This window comes from Anolis carolinensis, chromosome 1, assembly GCF_035594765.1.
Source record: "Anolis carolinensis isolate JA03-04 chromosome 1, rAnoCar3.1.pri, whole genome shotgun sequence".
Lineage (NCBI taxonomy): Eukaryota > Metazoa > Chordata > Lepidosauria > Squamata > Dactyloidae > Anolis > Anolis carolinensis.
In genome coordinates this window covers 269,558,958-269,578,867 of record NC_085841.1, presented here as the reverse complement: position 1 = coordinate 269,578,867, position 19,910 = coordinate 269,558,958, and the positions used below count along the sequence as shown (strand labels likewise).

The 19,910-nt window shown below is 41.0% G+C and overlaps 1 protein-coding gene across 11 annotated transcripts in view; it reads right to left on the bottom strand.

Annotated features, from left to right (window-relative positions):
* sergef (secretion regulating guanine nucleotide exchange factor) overlaps positions 1–19,910 on the bottom strand; it is a 159,402-nt gene that overhangs the window by 123,755 nt on the left and 15,737 nt on the right. For 10 of the 11 annotated variants that reach the window (XR_010001921.1, XR_010001922.1, XM_062967667.1 and 7 more), the window contains exon 9: positions 6,184–6,350. Coding sequence is in view for 9 of the 11 variants with exons in the window: in XM_062967667.1 (XP_062823737.1) it covers positions 6,184–6,350 (167 nt within the window). In the remaining 2 variants the exon portion in view is untranslated. Of the gene's footprint in view, positions 1–6,183; positions 6,351–8,750; positions 9,239–19,910 lie in introns of those variants that run through there. The other variant, XM_062967663.1, reaches the window with a different exon arrangement.

The window sequence follows — 19,910 nt, the reverse complement described above, 5'->3', positions numbered from 1 at the left end:
AAATATATCATCTGTGATCTCCAGTTCACCTAGGATAATCACAATACTTTGGGTGGTAGACCCATAGTTGCTTACACACATCCACCTAAAAGGAAAGATAACTTACCATCAAGAATAAAACTCGGGGCAGAAATACAGAAACAGGGATCAGATCCTGTGACAGATGAGACAGCCAATTCTCTTCCCATGTTTACTCTGAAAATAACAAGACCTAAAATCCACAACACCACACACAGGGGCTCATATAATTGCTTGATGACTAATACTACTTAGTAAAGAAGGTATATGAGCCCCTGATGTTGTAGATATTAGATCCTGTCATGGTGGTGTGTGTTCACTGATATTATATGCATTTTAGACAGGATAAACCAGTTACTCTTTACAAAAATCATACATGAACATCAGAAACATCAATATTGTAGAAAAACAACATGAAAGACACTCGACCTACTTGAACAATAATTTCAAAAATAGATTTAAATAGGGGGAAAGCCGAACAGGAATTCATAAAGTGGTTCGAAAGGGGTAAGAGTCTGTTTGTCACTACATGTGTTGACTAGCTCATCTTTACAAGGATGTCTTTATTACCACCAAACTACTGTATTTTGGTGGTACTTCTATTATCTGTACCTTTTTCTAGTCCTATTGGTTACAATCCCATTCATAAGAGTTTGTCTAGAGTGGTACTTTTGTGGTGGAGACTGACAACTTTTTTCCTAGAATGTCAGGGACCAAATCACTATATCAGTGCTTCCTGGAAACTTTCCACTGGGCAGCAGACAATGGCTTGTAGAATGGAACCATTCCAGAGACCGCCACTTTGAGTAGCATTGGCCTAAAGTAGGCCTGGAGAACATGGTTCCTTCTGGGCAATGCTGGATTATGGCTCCCATCAACCTTTGTCCAGCACAGCCAATGGTAATGGATTATGGGAATTGTAATCTATCTATATCAGTAGGACTAGTAGTTGTGGGTGGTGATGGTGCTTATTATTTTGTTCATCTGTGTCCCACCTTTTCCCTAATATCAGGACTCAGAGTTGCTTACAGAATATAAACCCATACACGTAAACATACATAATATTTTAAAAGCAATTAAACAGCCTTTATTATCAAACCATTTTAACATTTATTAACATTACCAACATGTGATTCATTAAGATCATAATGCCCATCCCTGACCATCAAGACAAAAACTCTCATCTCTTGTAACTTGCAATAAACGAAGTTGTTTTTTTTTATCACCATATAGGTATTAATCCACTTGTAGGTGCTGGTATGTCAGTGTTAGCTCTCAATGACGGTGAAATGAAAACTGTTAAGCTAGTCATCCATTTTGGTACCTTTTACATTTCATTTTCTCCACAATCTTCTCCTACGCAAACATGTTATAAATATCTGCCAATTGAGGCAATACTTCACACATGTAATAAAGTGGGCTGTGATCCACAAATGCTTGTGCCAAATAATAAGTGTCACTTCGAGGTGTCACTAGACCCTCTGCTGTTGTTTTTGCTGTTACAGACTAACACATTAAACCCCTAGAAATGTCAGAGTACAGTATTTACATATAGTTGATGTTGTGCTGATTTAAATCTGGCTTTGTTATCCAACCCAAGCTTTCTCAGTATGGGCTGGGATGACTGTTTAAACATAAATAAAATGAATAGTGACAGATAATTGACCTCAGAAAAAAGTTGCTTGAGGGAAAAGAGCATTTCCAAATAACCTCAGCATATTGTAATTAACTCTGATGTGTCACTAATTTCAACGGAATAGAATATTCACACCCGCTAACATTTCATACATGTATGCTAGGGCATGAGTGACCAAGCTACATGTGGTTGAAAAACAAGAGGATAAAAAAGAAGAAAAGCAAAACTACTATTCCAAGTAGAGAAATTCTGAAATGTATCACAGTTGGCCCTCTGTATCCATGAGAGGAGAGATACAGGCACGAAGAAAAAAAGTAGAGATACAGACACTAAGGAAGGAAAGCTGGAGAGATATGCAGACATGAAGGAAGAAAAGCTGGAGAGAGACGTAGAAATGAAGGAAAGAAAGCTGGAGAGAGATGCAGACACACTTTGGCTCAGCACTAAGATTTCATGGCAACAAAGGTGAGAAGAGGCATTTTGGTAACTAGGAGTTGTATGTAAACCAGATGTTCATAACTGGGGAGCTGCCTGCATTCAAGGGGAAAAAATCTTCATAAACAATACTATAGCCTGCAACCATATGAAGGATCCTTAGGTTCTTTCCTGCATTCGTTGGAGTTTTTTGCCATTTTGTATAAAGGATGCTATTTTGCAATGTCAACGGGATTTGAGCATTGATGGGGTTTATTATTCACAAAGGTGTCCTGGAACCAAACTCCAGTGGATACTGAAGATCCATTCTATTTAGTTTAGGAAGGGCGAGCCTTTGTCCATCATGTCCTCCCTGCTGAGTTACCTAGGAGCAAACAAGTTCTGCACTTTGAACTCATTTTACAGCAAGTGAAGGAAGACCAGGACAAAAGGGGGAAACAGGAGGAAGAGAGAGAAGCTGGGAGATTTTAGAAGCAGCAAAGAAAGTAGGGTGGCAGATAGTTAACTGAAGCTGTCCCTACCAAATTGGAACAGTTATAGGGCATGAACATTAAAAAAAAATATAGAGAGGAAGTCTATACTGTGTTTGTCCACTCAAAAGTAACTTCAGTAAAATGTAGTGCAAATTAGTAGGCAGAACTTGAAATGTCACTTTTAATTAATGTTAATGTCATGCTGAAGCCATTCATGATTATGCAGTATAGAATGATGTTCTGGGACCCAAATCACCATCCCATCACTGCCCAGTTATAGATAAAATGTCATTATGTTCATCCATAAAGATGACTTCCCAAGCACTGGACAGCAATGGCTGAGATACATGGGGTTGTACTCAAAAGTATCTGATAAGTATTTCATTCTTATCAGATACTTTTGAGTACAACCCCATATCCACTGTTTCAGTACCTATGGTTTCATTTATCTATATCCAACAAAATATGGCCTCTCTAGGCATTGTCTAGGTCCTCCAGCATGATTCTATGGTATTATTGGGCTGGAAGTCCTTCATTTTAATAGGACTGTAATGTAATGGGAGTAAGATATTTGGAGAAATGTAGCCATGGTTGAAAGGTCTATGTATACAGATGAATGGGGTCCATTCAGCAAAATGAACGGTTTAAATGAACCATTTAAAGGTTCATTTTTCAAACCACACACTCATATTTACAGTATGATTTCTAAAATTCAAGCTAGAACTTCCTCTTGATCAGCTTTAGTTCCATCTCCACCATGTCTCAAATCACACCTATACATGGGAAATGCTTTGTTTCTCTAATTGTCTTATTCCCATTACATATTTTGTGTGTGTCAGGAGTGACTTGAGAATTGCAAGTCGCTTCTGCTGTGAGAGAATTGGTCATCTGCAAGGATGTTGCCCAGGGGACTCTCAGATGTTTTACCATTCTGTGGGAGGCTTCTCTCATATCCCCACATGGGAAGCTGGAGGTGACAGTTGAGAGTTCACCCTGCTCCCCGTATTCAAACTGCAGGCCTTCTAGTCAGCAGTTCTGCTGGCACAAGGGTTTAACCCATTGTGCCACCGGGGGCTCCGCACTCCCATTACATAGAACACCTGTATCCATGGGAAATGTTTTCCTGGACTTTGCCTGGATATGCAAAACTGTGAATAATAATCAGCATGGCAGCATGTTTCTCTTCAGATTTTTCTTATAATCAATGCCAGGTTTAGTTGTCTTCGTAAATGAAATATTTAATAGTAACAACAGCAATAAAAAGTTAATAGCATCTGTGTGAGAATGAGTCACACAAATAAAATAGTAGCAAACTGTACTTAGAAACAGGATTGTATTTTCTTCTTTAGCCTTCTTTAGCCAAATTTTTCAAAATTCAATGATCACAGGGACAGAAAGTGAGGTGAAATCTTCTGAACAGGGGCACAGACAGCAAAACAAACACCACAGGAATGTTAGGCCTTCCCTATGCTAGCCAAAGCTAAGAAATATATAGCTTTGACCAGAGTTATACTTAAAACGCACCTGTTCCAACTTACATGTGATTTATGTATTATTGTTTATTTATTGCATTTATATGCTACTCTTCTCTCCCCTGGGGGACTCAGAGTGGTATACAATATAAATTCAAACTGAAGATAAAATCAACAGAAGCTATCTTGTTCGTAACTCAGGGACTGCCTGTAATGTCGTTATACTACAGCATCTCCAGGTCTCAGTCTTCTGATTACTTGGTTGCAGTCTCCATTCCAGTTAATGACTGAGACCAAGTATCTGTCATGCAATTCATCAAGTGAGAACAAAACAAAATGAAACAGCCCTTCTAGAAGCAGCTAGATGACCCCGGTGATTTTCTCTGTGATGTGAATTTATTTATTTATTCATTTAATTATTTAATTTATATACCGCTCTTCTCCCCCTGGGGGACCCAAGTCAACATACATGCAGGTATGAAGCTGTTAACTTGGATATCCAATATTAAAGTACTTTTTCTGACATCCATGACTAGTGAAAGCCCAACTATTGGTGACATTCCTGGGTTGAAGCCAGTGCCAGCTAGTGCCAAGCTGTCAATTTTTGTTATAGAATTAGTTCCATTCAAGTTCTTCCTGATCTGATTATATCTGACATCTCTATCAAATGTAGGCCTGTATATTTTCTCTCTATGTCTGCAGAAGCAGAAATACTGGGGAGCTTACAGAGTTAGAATAACAATGAAAGAAAATCTCACCTCCTGTACTCAAGTTTGACTACTCGTAGTATTCAATTGCTTCTAATTTTAATTGACTGGATTCTTGGTATCTGCTTTTTATTTCAGTTTCTGTCCCGTGAAGTCCCCTCCTGTCATTGTGTAGTCCTTAGAAATGTTTAAGTTCAGGAAAATGACAGTGTCATCTGCTAATATCATATCAATGACTATAGACCACTTGCACAGAAAAAGAAAAGTGCAGCCATATTAATATCTAATTTAATGTTGGTAGCAATATTTATTAAACATAAAGAACATTAAAGAAAGAGTCACACACATCGAGATCAGGTGAAGCAAAACTCCACATCCAACACACACCAGGTCCTCTTTCATTGCCTTTCCTAAGAAAAGATTCTACAAGCTTCTCATGGATTCTCGTAGCTTCTCATGGAAAGACAACAGTCTATAGAAGATGGCTATTGGGCAGTGCTACCATCACCCTTTGCAGGGGCGCTGAAAACATTTCACTGTTGAGGCAAAGAAGAAGGTGCCTGTGATGTTATGACTTATTTAAGGGAAAGAATGCTTCATTTGTTATAGTATGCTCAAATGCTGTTGTTGTTGTTGTTGTTGTTGTTGTTGTGTGCTACAGGGTTTTCTTGGCAAGATTTGTTCAGAGGGGGTTTGTCTTTCCTCCAAGGTTGAGAGACTATGACTTGCCCAAAGTCATCCAGTGGTTTCCATGGCTCAACAGAGATTTGAACCTTTGTCTCCAGACTCATAGTCCAACACTCATATTTAGTTCTATTACTAAAGCATTGTTTTTGTTGCTTTTGGGCCTCTGGAGACACTACTTTGAGTTCAGACACAGAAATGATATCGAACTCAAGAATCACAAGGGCATCAAAGAGCCTCCCACAGTTGTTGGCCACAGTGGTGGGACAGGATGAGGTTCCTTATTGGTAGCAAAGATAGAGATAAGAAAGCCCTCACATTTGGTGTCAATGGATAAGATCAGTGAGTATTTACATTTGATGGCAGTAGAGATATAACCAACACCTCACAATAGCATACACATCCTGGTGCACATTTCTCCATCTGAAATTAACTTGAGAGTGAATTGAACTTTAGCTTAAAACTAGGGTAAGATAAGATCCTTTGCCATATAATGGAGAACAACAGGCCAGCACATACAATCCAAGGAAAAGACTAGAAGAAAAAGAATGTGAAGTGGAGGCTGCCACAGAAATGCCTCAATATCTGCTGCCTGGGGCACTTTCCTCCTTTTTCCATGCCACATTAGTAAAGATCTGAGGTACACAGATGCCCAAAAGTCTGACATCAGACTTCCAGTTTTGCTCACAGACTAAAAATACAAGATGGCAGCAACAGCAACAGGTATGAAGCTAAGTATATTCATGGCTTTTTCTTACCTGAGATGCTCCAGTGAGGGCAGGAACTAGAGCAGGAGAATGGAGAGGCTCCTTCACACTGTTTTCATCTGATGCCTTCCCATCCTGGCCCATCTGTTCATAAGGTAACCCACTTCGTCCAAGTTGACCATAGTCTGCTCTGCCCCATGTAAAGACCTTCCCCATCTCTAAATTCGAAATACACAATTACATAGCATTAGTTTTTTATTTCAAACAAACACTACATTTCTGTGATCATGCTAGAATCTGAGCAATATGGGAAGCATTGCAAAAGTCTCAGCTTTCTTTTTAAAACAACACATTTTAACACTTTTGATTTCAAAGGATTGTGAATGCCAGTTATTGCCTCAGTAATGCTACCAGCTTCCTTTCTCAGACCTGAATCTGTATTTCTCTGTATGTATCAACTTTCAATTTCACCTTTGTATGTGTCACAAGATTGTGACACCACCATTTCCAGAAGGGGTGTGTGTGTGTGTGTGTGTGTGTAAAGTATGTGTATGCGTTTGTGGGCCTATATATGCTCGCATACACACACAAAAAAACTTACATCTAAGTCTAAACCACTGCTTCTTAAACTGTGGATCCTGACCCCAAACGAGGTCTGCTTAGCTCAGTTTTGGGGTCCTGAAAAATTTAGCAGCAGTAAACATTTCCTGAATATCATCTTGTGCAGTGGTTCTCAACCTGTGGGTCCCCAGATTTTTTAACCTTCAACTCCCAGAAATCCTAACGGCCAGTAAACTGGCTGGGACTTCTGAGAGTTGTAGGCCAAAACACCTGAGGACCCACAGGTTGAGAACCACTGACCTAGTGACTGTTTTAGACATTTCCATAAATGAGTTGTGCAGCATTTACAGTGGACTCTGCAGAAGATGCTTCAGCTGTACTTCATAAAAAGAAAAATTTGCCCTGTTTAGCAAGTCTGATTTGTTTTCTGTAAATGTTTTATTTTTATACCTATTTTATATACATCTACGTTAGACCCCTTGCTAGTTTGGCTCAGAGTTTCGGCCTAGACTGCTATCAATATGCGGACGACACCCAACTCCTTCTGCGCTTGGAGCCACAACATCAATACCAAACAATTTCACCTTATGTCTGGAGGCTCTGTCGAACTGGCTACGTGCTAGTAGACTGAAGGTGAACCCGGCAAAGACTGAGATTCTCTGGCATGACCGCTCGATTGGTCTGACCCATTTGCTACCCACCTTCGATGGTGTTGCCCCATCTCCTTTGCCTACCGTTAAGAGCTTGGGTGTCGTTTTGGATTCGCAGCTGACAATGGAAGCTCAGGTCGCTGCTGCCAGCAAACAGGCCTTTTTCCACCTATGACAAGCGAGGCAATTGGCACCCTATCTATCTGATGAAGCTCTGGAAACAGTCATCCATGCCACGGTCACGTCTAGGCTGGACTATTGCAACGCCCTGTATGTTGGCCTTCCGATGTCTACGACCCGAAAGCTCCGTATTGTTCAGAATGCGGCAGCCAGGATACTCACAAGAACACCCATGAAATGCCATATAACACCAGTGCTGCAGCATTTGCATTGGCTTCCAACTGATTACCGTGGTCTATATAAGATGCTAGTTCTGACCTTTAAAATTTTTTACGGCCAGGGCCCATCATACCTTAGGGACCGTCTCTCCTTCTCCCATCATCAGAGGTTGCAACGACCATCCCAACGCGACTTACCGGGTCCTAGAGAAGTGCACTTGGAAAGGACCAGACGCAGAGCTTTTCCTATTTCTGCCCCTGCCTTATGGAATGCCTTGCCGCCCTATATGAGAGCCATGCGTGAGTTAGGGCCTTTTACCCTTGCACTTAAGACCTGGCTTTTTACTAGAGCTTTTGATCTATGTTAATTTTATCAATATTTGTATGTATGTATTTTTATCCTTTACAATTTAGCTTGTAAATCGCCTAGAGCATCTTGGATGGAGGGCGAATAATAAGTAATTAAATGATGATGATGATGATGATGATGATGATATACCTGAGAATCACATAAAAATTTATCACGCCAAAAGAGGTCATGAATGAAAAAGTTTAAGAAACTCTGGTCTAAAGCATTGTTACAATGTTGATATTGAACCAGAAATTCAACATCAGCACGGTCCTCTAGAGGATAATTACCAATACCACATACCAGATTTTAGGTTACAAATTTAGCTAAATTCCAACAGGTACGAGGAAAATTGTTTGTTTGTTGTTGAAAGTATTTCTGCATTGCGTCCCAGCCTAAAAAGGCTTCCAGGGGGATTCATAAATAAAAACCAAGTAAAACAATACATATATAAAAATATTTAAAGTTTTTAAAACTCCTAAAAGCCATAGAAACCATACTAGTATCCAGTTTTGAAACAGCTAAAACAAAAAGATTTAAACATTGAATACCATGCAAAATAGTACTGCTTTGACTTCCTCCTAGAACTATAAAGCAGAGGAGGCCAACACAGACTCCGTGGTTAGGGAATTTAACATTTGCTGGTAAATAGAAAGCCCCGTTATTTCAGTGTCAAGACCCAGGCTGCAGAGCACCAATAACCATGCGCAGAGACCAGAATCTATCTAATATCTTTATTAAGGAAATATATAAAGTTAATAAAAACAAGTGCAGAATATAGTTCAGAAGTAGACCTTTCAGGAAAGGTCAAATATAGTCCAGGAAAACAATGTCCAATATGAGATATTAAAGTCCAAAGTTGTAATCCAATAACCGAAACACACACTTTGCCAAGCAAAGTGAGGGGAAATGACAAGGTCCTTTAGTCCATGGAGCTTGATGCAAGGCTGGGGAGCAAACTAGATTCTTGGCAAACAAGGCTTGATTCAAGGCAACAAGAAGCGAGGAGCAAGAACAGGGTCCGTGGCGAAATCCGTGGCGAGGTCCGGGGAACAAGGCAGGGCTGGAACGAGAGCAAGGTCCTGGAAACTGGAGTAGCGTAGTCCACACACAATCTACTCCCGAAACTGACGAATTGACTCCGCAAGGATTCCTTTGCGGCCAAACACCTATATAGGATCTTGTTTTCCCGCCAAGGAACACTTTCTCTGGGGAACAAGAAACAAAACCTATACTGTGTCCAGATGCATGACTCCTTAAAGTTTCTCAAGGGAAGCAGACTTAATCAGCTAATTGTCTGGCAGCTATCCTGGCGCTCCGGCGAGTCGCCTCTCGAGCGCTTCTATCTTGATTATAATAAACCCGGCGAGAAAATGGGGGAGATTTCTGCTCAAGGCTTGTTTGGCTGTCTTCTTGTGGGCAAACATCTTGCAGGTGCAAGGGCTCCAAATCTGGCAAAAACGGTGGGAAACCCAAGTTTTCCTCTTCATCTGCCACAATAGTACTTGGAACGGGACTACATGGCCCATGAGTCATCACATTCAGATACCTCAGTCCCAAGTCATTTAGGGCCTTGTCAATCATTACCAGAACATTGAATTGAGCCAGGAAGTAAACTGGAAGTCAGTCAAAGTTTTTGCAGGACAGGTGTGATATATTATCTAATGTGCACACCTTGAGACCACATCTGGCTGCTCAATTTAGTATTTGCTGCACCTTCCAAACAATTTAAAATAAATAACACAAAAATATAAATAACTTTTTTTTAAAAACTGAACCTAAATAAAATATGCAAATAAAATAAATTGATGTGTAACCCGAGGCTATCATGCTTTGAGCATATCACGAGTTGAAAAGCCTTGTAGGAAAAGACAATAATGGTAAGGAAAGTGTAAGACAGAAAGAAAAGAAAGGCTGCAAATGACTGGGTCCCATGCCCTGTATTCATAAGGTTGTCAAAAGTCAAAGCCACTATATTAGCAATTAACACTAAACAATAACAAAATCAACAGAAATGAAATTGAAAATTTCACCAGAAAAGTGCAATGTGAATAATCTAGTCATATACTGGTTAAAGTCTGGATTCTGATCCATGACATACACAACTCAACATAAGCTCAGCACCCCAAACTTTTCTATCTTGTTCATTTGATAGAAAGGCTGCTTACTATAAATATTGTACATTTTCAAAATAAGCTTTGCAGTCAGTCCTTTTAAAGTCAGTCTTTTCTTATTTTTGAAGCATTCCCACTTCCACTGTCATCATTTTAGCATGACAGTCTCATGGCACCTCAAGTATGCACAAACATTTAATGTGATGTAATCAAATAGAACGTGTACTATTTAATTTGTGGGCTTTACCTTAAGGGAGTGAAATGTCAATCAAGATGAATAATAGACTGCAAATGCCATATTCAGTTTAACAAAGCTCATTGGGTCTACAGTGACTGTCACCAACACAAAGCTTGAAAATATAGTATTTAGAGAATTTTGGTAGAAAATAGATTTACTGCCCCCATATAAAACTAAGCTGGAACACAACTATTTTGAAGACTTGATAAAACCAACTGATGGTTCCACAGAAATGTTTGTTCTTCTTTTAGCTGCACTTTGTTAAAGCAGCATATTACTACTGCTATGCTAAGTATACTTTGGGGTGGATAAATATGAGCAAATCCTATAGTCTTAGCCAAATGGTTTGACTCAGCTACTGGCTCAACTGCACACTCTTCAACTCTTCTAGTTTGGTGGGGACAGCCCCAGTTAATCCTCTGTCATCCCACTTCCTCAGATACTTCTAAAATACCCAGATTATCTGTCTTCCCACTTTCCCTTTTGTCTTTGACTTATCTTAGTTACTGCTAACACAATACAAATCAAAAAGCAGTTTGCATGCCACCGTGGGAAAAGAGATGGAAAGGGCAGGTCTTGTCCTTCCTAAACTTAGTACATACATTGCAGGTATCTCTGAAAAGCAAACCATAGACCACTTACTACAATGCAGTCTGAGTCCTGCCACATGCACAATGGAGGACCTTCTCACAGCAACACCAGAGGCACTCCAAGTGGCCAGCTTCCGGTCAAAGGAAATTTAGTATAATGCAAAGTTTTAACTTTGTGGTTTTCAAGATAGATAGATAGATAGATAGATAGATAGATAGATAGATAGATAGATAGATAAATAGATTATAACTGTATTCTCAATTTGCTTCTGACACCATAAATAAATAGATGTCTCTGCTTTAAAATAGTAGCTTTATGTTTTCTTGCTCGCTAATTTTGTCCTCTCGCTGCATCCTGATGTGGCTCTCTATTGCAAGCTCACTGAAACCTATCAAGTTTGAACTAGCACCAGAATCACCACAATATTTTTGGATGTGTTTTTAAAGTCTGCTATATTTTATGGAATCAGAGTATTTTGTTGTAAGCCAAACCAGGCAAAATTGCACATTGAGCTAACTGATGTCTATTTTTCAATGGCAGTCCAATCCCATAATATAAAAAATAAAGCACTGAATTGTTTATTATTATTCAGTGCAATTACAAATTAATTGATGAAAATACTTTGCTGGGGTCATGGATATACCTAACTGGCAACTGAATTTTCATCTGCAAACCACTGAGCCCCTCTGCATTTAAAAACTTAAAAAGAAAGCATAGACACCAAAACATCATCTTATGAATGCATTGCTCAAAAATATATATACCCATCATAATTTTGTCTGGCAATTATATCACATATTCCAATTCCCGCTTCACTTCAGATGAAAAGTATGATAGCAAACTCCCATTGCCACCAACCATGAAATATGTATTTTATCAGCACTGTTTGCAATGTAAAAGCTGTGAGTTTTACACAAATTTGGCAAAAGCTACAAAAAGAAACAATGTAGATGAAGCTTTTGTGTCCTAGATTTAAAATAGAAGCATCATGCTGTTTTTCAGGCAGCAGAAAAATAAAAAATCTGCTAATAGCTGTTCTGTAAAAGTGACCTGAATTACATTGTATCTATTGTTAGCCCACAACGGCTGAAAACTGCATTCCCAGGCAGCCCCAACATGTTTAATGGATGTAAGCCGAGGATACCTGCTCAAGTCAGACTCCATCTGTGTATCATGGCCAAAGTTGGGAGAGCAGTTCCAGGATGCACTGTGACCAAAGTCATGTAGAAGCAGGGCCGGCCCCACTCATGCGGCAGCTGACGCCGCCGCCTCGGGCGCAGGCCCGGGGGGGCGCCGTCAGGCTGGGCGGGAGGCGGGGCACCGCCCTGACGGTGCCCCGCCTCCCGCCCAGTGCGCCCTGGCCCGTCTGGCCTGCTTGAAAAGGCCAGACGGGCGAGCGGGAGTAGCGTGGGAGGCGGGGCCAGCTCTGACGCCGCTCCCCCCCCCCGCCCAGCGTGCCTTGGCCCCGCCTCCCACGCTGCGTGGGAGGCAGGGCCAAGGCACGCTGGGCGGGGGGGGGAGCGGCGTCAGAGCTGGCTCCGCCTCCCACGCTACTCCCGCTCGCCCGTCTGGCCTTCCTAGAAGGCCAGAAAGCAGCGGAGGTCCCTCCAGGCCGCGATTGCGGCCTGGAGGGACCTCCGCTGCTTTCTGGCCTGGTAGGAAAGGCCAGACGGGCGAGCGGGAGTAGCGGAGGCGGAGCCAGCTCTGACGCCGCTCCCCCCCCGCCCAGCGTGCCTTGGCCCCGCCTCCCACGCTGCGTGGGAGGCAGGGCCAAGGCACGCTGGGCGGGGGGGGAGCGGCGTCAGAGCTGGCTCCGCCTCCCACGCTACTCCCGCTCGCCCGTCTGGCCTTCCTAGAAGGCCAGAAAGCAGCGGAGGTCCCTCCAGGCCGCGATTGCGGCCTGGAGGGACCTCCGCTGCTTTCTGGCCTGGTAGGAAAGGCCAGACGGGCGAGCGGGAGTAGCGGAGGCGGAGCCAGCTCTGACGCCGCTCCCCCCCGCCCAGCGTGCCTTGGCCCTGCCTCGGGAGGCGGGGCCAAGGCACGCTGGGCGGGGGGGGAGCGGCGTCAGAGCTGGCTCCGCCTCCGCTACTCCCGCTCGCCCGTCTGGCCTTTCCTACCAGGCCAGAAAGCAGCGGAGGTCCCTCCAGGCCGCAATCGCGGCCTGGAGGGACCTCCGCTGCTTTCTGGCCTGCTAGGAAGGCCAGACGGGCGAGTGGGAGTAGCGTGGGAGGCGGGGCCAACTCTGGCCCCGCCCCCCCGCCCAGCGTGCCCTGGCCCCGCCTCCCACGCAGCGTGGGAGGCGGGGCCAGGGCACGCTGGGCGGGGGCGGGGCCAACTGTGGCCCCGCCCCCTCACTAATCGCCATGGCCCCGCCTCCCACGCAGCGTGGGAGGCGGGGCCAGGGCGCGGGAGGCGGGGCCGGTGGCGGGGGCGCTTTTCAGCACCCCCGCTTCCCATTAAAAATTATCTCCGGCCGGCCCTGTGTAGAAGTAGGATCAACATGGAAAACTAAGGGGAATCTCAAATGTGGGTGATTCCATATAGAATTAAACAGATAGGTTATTCGTTTACAGTTTGTGTGGGGCTCAAACTCTTTGATGGAATCTCCCTCCTCTGTTTCTCTGTCTCTCTCTTGCATACATGGGACATTTTGCTGCCTGAGGCAAAGCACCAATAATGCCCCACACACCCACCTGCCTAAGTGAAGAACCATAGCCAAAGTCAGCCATGTTATTATGATCTATGAGATGGAAATTCCCATGAACAACTCTCCTAATTCCAGGTGGTAAACTACAATAACATCAACTTTATTAATCATTTGCTGTCCAAGATCTAGTGGTTGGCTCAGTCTGCCTAAGGAAACCAAACTGCTAGCTGCTATAAGGACGAAGGTGAACACTGTGTCTAATGAGTCAAGCAGCAGTTTATAGAGAGAACTAGAAATCTCCTATTTGTGTCTTCAGCTGTATACCTCAAATCCAGCTATGAAATGATTAGACACATATTTAAGTAACAAGACAACAACAAAACAAGGATGCATCTGATGAAGTCCAGTAAGAACACTTCCAATACTCTAATACATTCCCTCTAAGGGCCCTTCTACACAACCCTATATCCCAGAATATCAAGGCAGAAAATCTCACAATATCTGCTTTGAACTGGGTTATCTGAGTCCACTCTGCCATATCTTCCAGTTCAGAGCAGATAATGTAAGATTTTATTCAGCTGTGTGGAAGGGCCCTCAGTGTCCTGATCTGGCAGTGACAGGTTAAAGTAATCCTCTACCGACCCACTTTTTAGTTGTTTTTTTAAAAATCCATTTTCTCTTTCCTTCTTTGAAATGTTGGAGACTATGATAATATAATCCCTCTTCTCTGAAGAAACCCTCTGTCTATTATCCACAACTCATATAGCTCCAACTAAACTCTAATTCTACAATCTCCACTGATTGCAAAAATTTGACATGGGGAATTCCAATATTACACAATGGACATACTTTTTTTTTTTAAAGGTACAGTATTAAGAAATCTTCTCCGTCTAACCAAAGAAGAGCTTGTTAATTTTGCAGTACTAAAATCATGCCATTCTCTACTGCACTTTGGATGAATCATATTTAATGGATGCTCAGAAGCTGAGAGTGGAGCTTTTATACACGATGCTTAGCAGTTCCAGTGAGGTTTTTATAAAAGGTTTCTGCAATTCGCTCTCTAATACAATAGGAAGTGATCACTTCTATTTCAGTTCATTTCCAGAACCATCTGGCTTGCTAGTTATTGTGGTAGCATCTCCAAGGAAAAAAAGAGCATGACAACTTGGCTTTCTTCTATCTCAATTATTAATATCCACTCCTTTCTCTTACAAGCCATCTATTCATTTCTAAGCAAAATCAGCAGCACCTAACACAATATCATTGCAACTTTTTCCATTTAAGTACACAGTAGGCAAAATTTCTCAACAGATTTCTATGGTTCTTTATGGGGTACATTTGCCCAATTTCTACTCCATTATTCTGTTAGAAATGACCAAAAAGATCTTCAAAATACAAAGAAAATCATAAAAATAAAATGCATATAAAGATATTTTAAAGCAAGCAGATAGCCAGAAAAGAATCACATTCTAAATATTGTCATCTGTCAAAGGCAGACTTCCAAGTTTCAGTGTTGGGCTAGACCTGAGTTCAAATCCCCAGTTGGTCATGAAGTTCATAGGGTGCCTTTGAGCCTCACTGTAACCCGCCACACAAAATTATTGTGAGGTTAAAATGAGGGAAAGAACAATGTGTGGCACTTTGCACTCAGGAGGGAATTTAACAAAAAGATTGAAAAAAATATTTTCTATCACGATCAACCCACTATTTAATAGAGGTTGCTTTTATTAATTTTGTATGTTAGTTGTATCGAATGTGTTATTGATTTGGTATGTTTTTGTATCTTATATGTCATGGCACCATTGTGTATTATCTTGTAAGCCACCTCGAGTCCCTATGGGAGATGGAGGTGGGGTATAAATAAAAGATTATTATTATTATTATTATTATTATTATTATTATTATTATTCAGACCAGTCCATACTCCAGGAAATAATGCCCAAATGCTCACTGGAGGGAAGGGTATTAGAGGCAAAGATGAAGTACTTTGGCCACATAATAAGAAGACAGGAAAGCTTGGAGAAGATAATGACGCTGGGGAAAAAGGAAGAGGGGCCAACCAAGGGCAAGATGGATGGTATCCTTGAAGTGACTGGCTTGACCTTGAGGGAGATGGGGGTAGACACGTCCCACAGGGAGCTCTGGTGTGGGCTGGTCCATGAGGTCACGAAGAGTAGGAAGCAACTAAACAAATAAACAACAACAGCAATAACATTATTATTATCATCATCATCACTTGGATTCCTTGGCTGATCAGTGTCTCATTATGGTGAATGCAGAACTTGGGATGTATAGTCAGTTAGAATTGAAAATTATCAAGCCAGAAAATATAATTTTAATTGTATTTTACTGTATTTTAACTTTGTACTCATGAAAAAAATATTTAATTGTGTTTTTAATTTTTATATTTGCCTTGTTTTTAAATTTCATTGGGTTGTGTCATGTTATTGGTAGCCGTCTTCAGTCCCTATGGGAAGAAAGGTAAGATAGAAGTAATGATGATGATGATCTAAAAAGAAGGAAACTGTACTGAGAGTATTGATACACCAACAAAGCCACAAGAAGAATCAACATTCTTTTTGAGAGTAAAAAAAGTACTATGTGGGAGATCTATAGGAAGAGACCAGCAGGACAGACATAAAGAAGTGGTTGAGTGTATACATGTGAAGCCATCACCATAGGCTATCACTTGTGGCTGAGTTTGATGACTCCAAGTGCAAAGTCTTTGTGGTGGGTTCTTCAAATAAAAGAAATCTGGAACTGAAAAGCAATCAAATTGTTCTATTTTCCCCCTTTTGTGAGGTGATTTTTTTTCTGCTGCAGATGCCTGAAATCACTTAAGTCATGTGCCCTTCTGCGTTTTCCAGTTAGATCACTCCTATCTAGTCTCCCTTGAAAGACAAGAGAATTCCTGCTAACCATCAGCCAGCCTAAAGTGCCCACTCTTATTTTTAAAGTAAGTAAATTATTCTCTTCAACTGAAGTAATTTTGCGTAGGACTTTTAAGGTAGCAAGACTCAATCATTATTAATTAAAAGGAAGATTGGATCCACTCAAGAGGAATTAAAACCCTCAGCAAAAAAAAGAGTAAGAAGAAATCTGTGAAAGGCTAGAATAACTGAGAGATCAGAATTATCCAGTGTCTCAGAAAATAAACATTCTAATATATAATTCTATTAAGAATCAGGTGGATCTGCCTATGGCAATGGTATTATAGAAGACAATACCCCACTACTTCAGTTATTAATTGCTTAGCTTATCCAAGCATCTAAAAAATAAAAAGAGTTGGCAAGCCAGATAATGTTTAGAGCCAGGAGAATTGAGCCAGAATTCAATAGCTCAAGACATACTGCTTCAAATATAATGATACTCCTCCCCACTTTAAATACAGAATCATTGTGATTGATAGCAAAAGTAAATTCAAACTATGTACCTAAAATTTTAAACAACCAGAAGTAAAATGAAGATATGTATGTGTGTGTGTATACATACACACACACACACACACACACACACACTTATCTGAAGTACAATATTCCTGAATTAAGGTTAGGCATCAGCATCCCCACTTAATTTGGAGAAGCAATCCATAGCTATTCATTACTTATCCTTCCAAAGCTATGAAACACAGACTGGCTTTCTTTTAACTATATTTTTTTATTCAGCTCATGGCAACTAATATTCTCAATCAGATCACTTTTAAATCCTTTGTGTAGAAAATATCATTATAGCCCCAATTAAACTTTTGAATCACGATCCAATCTAATCTTAAAACTTAGATCCAGATGTTGAATGGACATAGATTGGGTGATTTACACACACGTCCAAATACTAGAACATGAACTCTATGGAGATACCATCTATGGAGATAAAATACAAGGAAAATATAAAACCTGAAATATCAGCAGCCCTGTTTTGGGATGGTATATAGGAAACTATATAGAAAGTGTCAGGGGGAGAAGTGAAGGAGAAAAGGAAGCAACTGGGGATGAACTGCACATGAAAGGTTTAGAGGTTTTCAAAAGAACAAAGGTATCAAGAGAGTTAGGTAAGGCTAGACTTAGATGTATTTGGATGGCACAAAAGTCAAACTCCTTTCTTTTTTGGGGAGACAATATTGTGAATCCAGCAAGAATAGTTCCCAAATGCTGGCACAGACTCTTAAAAAAGGGAAATGGGATTTATTTTTCAAAAAAAGGAGAGAGAAGTAAGTTAATATATGTACATCTTCTAAAGAGATTAACTTATTTTCAGAACTATATAGTAAGAGCTGGACCCAAATGGTAAACAGAATATTATTTTGCATAAACTATTCACACTGAGAAAGAAATGACAAAAGTTTTCATAAATATTGCAATTATAGATAAAGATCTATTTGCAATCGAAGTGTTTGTTTATTATTCATGTCTAAATCAGGGCTTCTTAAACTATTTCCACTTTCCAGTTGAGAATTTTTTATGTGACCCAAGGTATATAGGTATATAAATCAGGTATAAAAATCAAATATTTACTAATAACAAATCAGCATTTGCAAGGCTTGCAAACAGGCTGTTTTTCCCTTTTATGGAGTACAACTGAAGTATTTTTTGCAGAATCCACTGTAAACACTGCACATTGTTGCTAACAGATTTGTGTAAATGTACGCTGTGTATAAACCTTTTACTGTGGCCAAATTTTTCATGACCTCAACATTTAGCTAAGAAGCAGTGGTCTAAATAATGTATATGTTGTTCTTGTGTCATTTACCATAATGGCAAACTTATCACAGGGGTTTCTGTAGCTGAGGTTGTATGACTTGCCAAGAGACACCCAGTCAGTTTGGGAATTGAATCCTGATCTCAAGGGTCATAGTTCAACGTTCACTATAAATGACTCACTAGAAAAGGCAATAATGTTTAGTAAAGTGGAAGGGAGTAGGGAAAATCCTAATTCCAAATGGATAGATTCCTGGGTCTGCAAGACCTGAGCAAGGCTTTTGAGGGTAGAATGACTTGGAGGTCTCTCATTCATAGGACTGCCATTAGTCAAAGTAAACTTGACAACAGTTAAGAACTTCAAATAATATGAAAAACAAACTTTCAGGGTCACTAAAATGCAGCTAAGGAACATATCACATGAGAGGTAAAATTAGTGGGTTTATACCAAAGAATACTGTGATAAATAAACTTTTTTACTTCAGACTGCCTTTGTTATTGGCCCTATCAGTATGAGGCAGAAGAGAGGATGACTCACCTTTTGCAAGGCTTAAGTCTCTCTTACTCTCTCTCTTTTCCTTTGCCACCCTTCCGCTATATTTAGGACTGCCTTCAGTCAAACAACTGCCATGCTCTCCTTACATAACCTAATTTACATCTGGAACATTACAGAACCTTGGTCTCCTCATCAGGAGGAATATCAACTGTAAGCAGCCGCTTTCCACTTGGATTTTGCATTTTGACTGTTCTTTTGATCAAAAGAAGAGGCAACCTATTCTGATAAAGGAAACAGAAGGGCAGCCAACGTTGTTGTTTTTGCTGTAACCAAAACTTGCACAGCATCATAAAGATAAAACTAATTTGTTACTATTTAAAGTGATACAGGGCTATGTTTTTTCAAAAATATGCTAGTGAACCACACAGAAATCAAGACAGAGCTCTATTACTGCCCTTGTAGCAACATTGCAGATGCAAATCAACAGTGTAAATGTTGGAAAGTAAAAGCACCAGCAATGTGACAAGTAAAAGAAGTCAGTAATGCAGGGTGAAATGGGTAAGCAATCCCTAATATATCCTCTGATATTTTTAAAATCTATATAAAGAGTGCTATGCATATGCTTTGCCTCTTTCCTCCTTCTTCCTACAGGGTCACTGCTTCTGTGCTTCTCTAACCACCTCATCACAAAAGGCTAAAATCGGCACATGTGGTGATCTTAATCCAGGTCACCCTTAGCGTCAGCCAGCTCCCATCACATGACGCCATGCCGGCTCTGTGGGTGAAGGAGGGCGGAGCTGGTGCATGCCACCAGCAGGGCAACATGGGAGAGCTCCCGTGTTGCCATAGAAAGCATGGGGGAAAGCCACACACACTCACACTTCCCCCTCCCATCTAATCGTTCTTGGCTGGAGCTGGGTGATGAGAGCGTGGGGTGCTGGATTCCCCACGGCCCTCTATGAATCAGAGGGCCACAGGCAGCCATCACTACAGAAAGACAGACAGCACATGGAAACACCATCATGATCACCTGCACAAACATGATGCATGGAGTTCACCTCCAGGAATTTTTAGAACTACGTGTAGGCGTTTTCCATCTT